The sequence below is a fragment of the Gigantopelta aegis genome, chromosome 7 (assembly GCF_016097555.1).
Source record: "Gigantopelta aegis isolate Gae_Host chromosome 7, Gae_host_genome, whole genome shotgun sequence".
NCBI lineage: Eukaryota > Metazoa > Mollusca > Gastropoda > Neomphalida > Peltospiridae > Gigantopelta > Gigantopelta aegis.
Window position 1 is genome coordinate 40,335,829 of NC_054705.1, and position 7,864 is coordinate 40,343,692.

Sequence of the window (7,864 nt, forward strand, 5' to 3'; positions counted from 1 at the left end):
ATTAAAGTACAAGGACGATGTTTTTCATTGCTCAAAATGAAACTTCACTGAACATTTTCACTTGTCCACTGGACAACCACCAACGTACATTTTGTTTGTCCAAGCAGATTTTCGCTTGTCGTGATAAATGGACAAGTGCTAATTTCAAACACTGCATGATACATTTTTTAATTGCAGTTAGACAGATACCTGTACTTGTTCAGTTTACAGTACTGAGATTTTGATGTGTTTTGGCACAGGCATATAACATTTGCTCTGTATGATGACACCACTAAAGCACATTGTTCTGTTAATCATCGGCTATTTGATGTCAAACTCTGCTGTTTTTTAAATCTCGTCTTTGAAGAGTATATAGGCTAAATAAGTTATACTTTCTAATGCTATTACTGTTATGCACAAATACCTTTGAAAGACTGAGTAAATAAAACATATCTGAAAGACTGCGTAAATAAACTGTTTTTCAAACTCATCCTTTCTAAAGATGAGTTGTTTTTTTGTTTACCAACACCACTAGAGCCCATTGATTTATTAATCATCGGCTATTGGATGTCAAATATTTGGTAATTTTGACATATAGTCTTACTTGCTACATTTTTCCATTAGTAACAAGGATATTTTATATGCACCATCCCACAGACAGAATAGCATATACCACGACCTTTGATATACCAGTCATGGTGCACTGGCTGGAACAAGAAATAGCCCAATGGGCTCACCGACGGGGATCGATACCAGACCGACAGTGCAAGAAGCGAGCTCTTTACCACTGGGCTACGTTCTGCCCCTTTCTAAATATGATGTCACCATAACTCCAATATTAGCTGTTCTCCAAAAGACATTTACCGTAAATAAAATGTTTGATTTGCTTCCTCCCCCTTCCTTCCCTTCACCCATGAATCTGAAACCCTGTGAAATAAAGATGTCACTGGATTATCATTTGAAGTATGGTACATGTAACTGTTATATTACAAAAATATTATATGACAAATGTGATACGTCAGTGACTAGTGTACAAATATATGTCGTGTTTGCACACTAATAGATCCACCTGAATGGGGTAGAATCCAAATTCCTTGTATTAAAAATCGAGACTGCAGAGGTAGATCTAGGGGAGGCAGAGGTCCGGACCCCCCTAAATTTTGCAAGAGATATAATTTTATTATAATTATATTAATTTTCTTTATTTTACGATCCCCTCCAAACCTCCCCTAAAGTTCTGTTGGCATTCTGCCTCATGTCATTGGGGCCCCCCTAAATGGATTTTCTGGATCCGCCACATCGAAGTCTAGTGTACGGATATAGTTGTGTTTGCATGCACATAGATCCACCTCAATGGGGAAGAATTCCAATTCCTTGTATTCATAATAGAGACTGTACATCGGAGTCTAGTGTACGAATATTGTCGTGTTAGCACGAAGATCCACCTGATTGGGGTCAAGTCCCGATTCCATGTAGTCGAAATAGAGACTGTAGACCGTGTCGGGAATGTCGGGACCTCGAGATAGCTGCTGCAGCATCTGTGGTGAAAAAAATAAAAAAATAGAGAAATATATTGATGGGCATACAGTAATACACATAGTTCGTTTTGTTTAATGACACGAGGACCTTGATTTATTAATCATCGGCTATTTGATGTCAAACATTTGGTAATTCTGACATATAGTCTTAGAAAGAAAACCTGCTACATTTTTCCATTACTAGCATGGGATCTTTTATATGTACCATCCCAGACAGGACAGTACACACCACGGCCTTTGATAAATCAGTCGTGGTGCACTGGATGGAACGAGAGATAGCCCAGTGGGCCCACTGACAAGGATCGATCCTAGACCAACCGCATATCAAATGGGCAGTTTACCACTGGATTAATTCCCACCCCTAATGAAAAGAAAAGAAAAGTGAAACATATCGATGATATACAATGTTCAGGTTTTTTTTTTTTAAATGACATTTAACTTACTGGTAAGTGAAATGTTTGTATTCTGATTGGAAATTTTGACTTTAAAATTAGGATTAAAAACTAATACATATCTTTGAGAATGAATGAATAAATGAATAAATGAATAAATGAATGAATAAATGGAATGAATGAATGAATGAATGAATGAATAAATGAATGAATGAATGTAAATGACACACCTGCACAAAACTACACATTGACTATTGGGAAGGAAATAATTGTTTTATTTATCGACGCACTCAACACATTTTATTTATGGTTATATGGTGTCGGACCATTCAGATACTGAGAGGAAACCCGCTGTCACCCCTTCATGGGCTACTCTTTTTCGATTAGCAGCAAGGGAGCTTTTATATGCACCATCTCACAGACAGGATAGTACATACCATGGACTTTGATATACCAGTCGTGGTGCACTAGCTGGAGCGAGAAATAGCCCAATTGGCCCACTGACGGGGATCAATCTCAGACGGACCGTGCATCAAGCAAGTGTTTTACCACTGGGCTACACCCCACCCCCGGCTATTGGGTGTCAAACAAAGATAAGCACATGAATATACCTTTGAAATATGGTGCCAAATAATGGAGTCTTGCATCTTGATAAGAATAACATTTCATTACAAACTTAACAACAGAAAACGGCATGTGCAAATGTGAAGCATCAGTTGAAACCATTTAGTAAGTTTTGGTCGGAGAATAAAGGAAATGTTTGCACCAACAGCGGAAAACCTGAAAACGCTGAACATACAGACGATTAAAAAATCAAGAAAACCTTCATCTCTGTACAAACAAAAGGTTGCCAGACGAACAACAAACCACATGAATAACTGTGTGGTCTGTCCATCCATCTGTCCGACTGTCCAATCCACCTACCTGATAGGACTGCCACGCCATGTTGGCCTGTATCAGGAAGAGTCCGAAGAAAAGACTGAAACTGAAAATTGTCAGGAACTGTATGAGTTTCTCACTGCGACTCCTGAAAGAAAGAAGAAAAACAAAAGTACATCATGTATTATGTACATGGATGTGGTAAGTAAAATATTAAATATTAAATGTTTTTTTCTCACTCGTTTTCTTCCTTCATCTTATTTATTCTCCGTCATTATATCCATCTTTCTGTCATTTTTAGTTTATGTCCTATCTCATTCACCCCACCCCCGTCTCTCTCTCTGTCTCATTCTATCTCTGTCTTACTCTCCTGACTCTCTCTCCATCGATCTATCTCATTCTCTTCTCTCACTCTCTTTCTGTGTCTCATTCTCTTCTCTCACTCTTTCTGTCTCACTCTCTTCTCTCACACTCTCTCCTCTTTCCTGTCTCTGTTTCACACTCTTGTCTCTCTGTTTCACTCTTGTCTCTCTGTTTCACTCTCGTCTCTCACTCTCCTCTCTCTCCATCTCTGTCTCACTCTCTCTCTCTCGTCTCTTTCTCTCTCTCTCTCCCTCTCTTAAAAACAATTGGCACATTTTATTTTAATTTGGCAAAATTTTAAAGAGTAATCCTTGATATTTTGTTGGAAAATAAAGTGTATTTTTTGCACATTTTGTAGTTTATAGATGATTTAGTGAGATTTTCTGCTAGCCCTGCAATTGTTTCTTAAATTTAGTATTTAATATCATAAAGTTATTTCTATTAATAGAGCTGCCATATGTTAAAATCTAAAATAAATGTTTATTTGTAAAAAAAAAAAAAACTGTTTCAGAAAAGATGCTGAAAAAAAACAGACTTTGTAAATTTGGCCCACAGAGTCTACGCCCAACACGATCTTCCTGTTGGACTTACAGTTTCTTGAATATGTGAACTTGCTCCTCGTCCTCAGAAGCCGAAGGAACCCAGACAGGACTGTCCACGTCCAGCCCACTGTTAGACGTCTCCATCGTGACACATCAACAACGTTCTCCCATCAGCAGCAGCCTACAGGCAAACGAAGCCAACAATCAAATCAAAACTCAATTTTCAATTAAAGGGACGTACCCTAGTTTTTAAACACTAAGGCATATTGTTTGCTATTAGAGCCAGTTTTGATAACTGAAATCATACTTTACTTAGATTTTATTGTTTAGATTATTCATTTCCGTACATTCGAAGTGTTTTTGGTCATCCTGGTGTTTTTTTATATCACAAAATGCATTTCTCACATTTTTGAAAATGCATGTGCGTCTGAGAAGTAACAGTTATGGAGTTGAGTTTTAGTCTATTTTTAGAGGGTATTTCACCATGTCAAAGTCACAGACTCATGTTTCACTCAATCATAACTTTATCCAAATGTGTTACAGGTTTGTAGATTAACTAAACTTAGTGTTAATTTTCAAGGGTTAAAACTAGGGTCTGTCCTTTAAGGATTGTCTGTTATTTTCTTTACATTATCAGGGTATGAATGTAAAAGAAATAACAGACAATACTTATAATTAAATTTGAATCATACTTGCTAATAATAACACTAAAATGTCATACTTTATTTTGAATTATTTTTGGTCCACAAACAATAATGCTCAGTAAGATAACTTGCCCATATAAAATGACATCATCAGACGTACCCTGACAATGTAATTTGTACATTCATCAAGAAATAAACAAACCCCCGTTGCTACATCTGAGCCAATGGGATGACGTTATATTGAAATGAATGTAACGGAAATTTTATTATTAGGTGTTTTTTTTTTTTTTTTTTGTTTTTTTTTACTTCAACGATACCACTAGGGCATACTGATTTATTAATAATCGGCTATTGGATGTCAAACATTTAATAATTTTGACAAAGTCTAAGAAAGGAAACCCACTACATTTTTCCATTAGTAGCAAGGGATCTTTTATATGCACCATCCCCAGACAGGATAGCACATACCACAGCCTTTGATATTCTAGTCATGGTGCACTGGCTGGACGTGCATCAAGTGAGCACTTTCGACTGGGCTACATCCCACCCCCTTTTTAACAGGTATTCTGAGCACAATAACAGGAAAGTGGATGGGGTGGGGTGTGATTCCCCCCACCTTCCGCAGCCCCATTCTGTACTCTGAGGTTTGTCCTAATCCAAACAGTGCCCCCCCCCCCCCCCAATTGAAACATCAAAGGATGTGATATGTATTGCAGCATCTATGAGAATTTGTACATAAAACAACCCTTGCTGCTTTAGTCAAAAACAATTTATAGTTTCAGAATTGACATGGCAATGTGGTTGATTTTTAGTGTTTTTCCTAGCTAGTTTCAGCATGGTGCGGCACCATGCCTCAGTAGTCTGATGCCATCTTGCCTTAGTTAGCACCATGCTGCCCTGAGATTAAACAAGCCTTTTTCAATAATTAATTCTGAAACTGCCTTTATAAAACACTCAGAAAATGTGTTATCAATTACTAAAATATCCATTTTATGTACTTTGCCAGTTATTTATTATTTAAAGCAAGCACATTAATTAACTTCAATTTTTATTTCAATAATTTTTTTGTCTTAAATATGAAATAAAAAGTGCCCTGAAAATGGTGAAAATTACTCAAAAGTGTTTAGTCTACCATGCTTTGCCATATTTTTAGAGAAAACACTATTTTTCCTCTTTTTTTTTTTTTTTAAAAGAAGAAAAAAGCATGGATTGCACAGAAAATGTTTGTATATATTTTTCTATGACCTCCTCATCCCTCCTCAATGAGACGGGATATAGCTCAGTGGTAAAGCGCTCACTCGATGCGCGGGCAATCTGGGATTGATCCCCATCGGTGGGCCCACTGGGCTATTTCTCATTCTAGCCAGTGCACCATGACTGGCATATCAAAGGCCGTGGTATGTACTACCCTGTCTGTGGGATGGTGGATATAAAAAATCTGTTGCTGCTAATCAAAAAGAGTAGCCCATGAAGTAGCAACAGCAGGTTTCCTCTCTTAATATCTGTGTGGTCCTTAACCATATGTCTGATGCCATATAACAGTAAATAAAATGTGTTGAGTGCATCGTTAAATAAAACATTTCCTTCCTTCCCTCTTGAACCATGGCTTCCCCTCATTTGCATTGGTACCTAAATGCTTTCTGTCACTATGACTACGACTTTGACATAAGAGTCTATGAAAGGTAACCCGCAACATTTTTCCATTAGTAGCAAGGGATCTGTTATATCCACCATCCTACAGACAGGATAGCACATACCACAGCCTTTGAAATACCAGTTGTGGTGCACTCAATGCACATCAAGCAAGTGCTTTACTGCTGGGCTACACCCACTCCCCATCTCAACCAGTGAACCATGACTGGTACATGTATATTAAAGGTTGTGGTATGTGCTGTCGTATCTGTGGGAAAATGCATATATAATAGATTCCTTGATGCTACTAGAAAAATATAGCAGGTTTCCTCTGACAACTACATTTCAGAATTACTAAATCAGTAAATGTTTGACATCCACTAGCCAATGATTAATAAATCAATGTGCTCTAGTGGTGTCATTAAACAAAACAAACTTTAAGTGTTCACTTAGATACCAAACTGAAATAATCATACCGTAACTTTTAGAATGTATCGAGTCTGAGGTGTTGTTAAACATTAAATTTTAACAAATATTCCTTTCCTTTAGCTTAGCTTTTCAAACTCATCACACAGAAAGCACCAATGCTGGGCTCGAAATAGCAGTTAAAATAATAACTTTAACATTCCAAGTTCCTGCTAGGTATATTTCATAAAATTGAAAGTACCTAAACTGATAAAAACCACAGATGTCAAGTTTCACAACATGGCATAAAAAAAAAAGGATGTAAAACTGTCTAACTCTTCTATTCTGAAGTTACATTATAATGACGTCCATGCTAGGTGTCTTCGATTGCATTACCTCAGTAAATTGAGTAAGAACATAATAATATGCTAAAGTTTTCTTTTTAACGACACCATTAGATGACATTAATTTAGTAATTTTTGGCTATTGGATGTCAAACATTTAGTAATGTTGACATTTAGTCTTAGAGAGGAAACTCGCTACATTTTCCCATTAGTAGCAAAGGATTTGTTATATATACCATCCCCACAGTGAAGATTATTATGCTAGTCAACCGTCAGTGCATAATCCACGCCCGCGTACTGCAAGTGGTAAAGAGCTCGCTTGATGGGCGATTGGTTTGAGATCGATCCCCGTCGGTGAGCCCATTGACCTATTTTTCTTTGCAGCCACTACACCGACTTATCTATCAGTAGCTACTAACAACTAACCACTAACCCACTGTTCAAACTGGACAGACAGCCCAGATTGCTGAGGTGTGTACTCAAGACAGCGTGCTTGCACCGTAATTAGATATAAGCACAGAAATAACAATAAATGAATGAATTAACGAATGAATGAATGGGCAAACGAATGAATGTGAACCAACTTTATCTATACATTGACAGCCCATTACTTTTGTTGATATTATCGAGTTAGTTAAATATTAAACACTATACAAGTGAGAAATCGATTAATTTGTATTTTTATATATCGCACAAAAATGTAAAAATAAAGAAATATGGCAGCGAGAGAGCGAGAGAGAGAGAGAGAGAGAGAGAGAGAGAGAGAGAGAGAGAGAGAGAGAGAGAGAGAGAGAGAGAGAGCGAGAGAGCGAGAGAGAGAGAGAGAGCCGAGCGAGCGAGAGAGGAGAGAGAGAGAGAAGAGAGGAGAGAGAGAGAGAGAGAGAGCGAGAGAGATAGCGATAGAGAAAGCGCGCTAGAAGAGAGAGAGAGAGAGATAGAGCTGAGAGATAGCGTATTAGTATCGAGAGAGTTATATAGATTATAGCGAGAGGATAGAGAGAGAGACATATAGACAGCTTATTGACTGAGAGATAGAGAGAGAGAGCTAGATAGGTATATCGAGAGATATAGAGAGATCGAGAGACATTAGCGTGAGACCCAGCGATAGCTAGTAAGTGGGGTTGGGGGAAGGTATAGATTATGCAT

The 7,864-nt window shown here is 37.6% G+C and overlaps 1 protein-coding gene across 2 annotated transcripts; it reads right to left on the reverse strand.

The window, feature by feature from the left end:
• Positions 1-847: 847 nt before the first annotated feature.
• Positions 848-6,706, reverse strand: LOC121377626. 2 transcript variants are annotated; one of them, XM_041505691.1, is made up of 4 exons: positions 6,637-6,706; positions 3,743-3,874; positions 2,834-2,936; positions 848-1,517 (listed from the first exon to the last, which is right to left on the reverse strand). In XM_041505691.1, exons 2-4 carry the CDS (start codon positions 3,835-3,837, stop codon positions 1,386-1,388), a joined length of 330 nt encoding a protein of 109 aa, XP_041361625.1. In that variant the 5' UTR covers positions 3,838-3,874; positions 6,637-6,706; the 3' UTR covers positions 848-1,385. The 2 variants fall into 2 exon arrangements, with proteins under 2 accessions (XP_041361625.1, XP_041361624.1); XM_041505690.1 differs by having other exon boundaries at positions 6,446-6,687.
• Positions 6,707-7,864: the final 1,158 nt, after the last annotated feature.

Coding starts and splice junctions, on each gene's coding strand:
- LOC121377626 (XM_041505691.1), bottom strand. CDS start 3,837: ATGGAGACGTCTAACAGTGGGCTGGACGTGGACAGTCCTGTCTGGGTT. Junction 2,937..3,742: donor GTTCACATATTCAAGAAACT/GTAAGTCCAACA, acceptor TCTTTCTTTCAG/GAGTCGCAGTGAGAAACTCA. Junction 1,518..2,833: donor TGGCGTGGCAGTCCTATCAG/GTAGGTGGATTG, acceptor TTTTCACCACAG/ATGCTGCAGCAGCTATCTCG.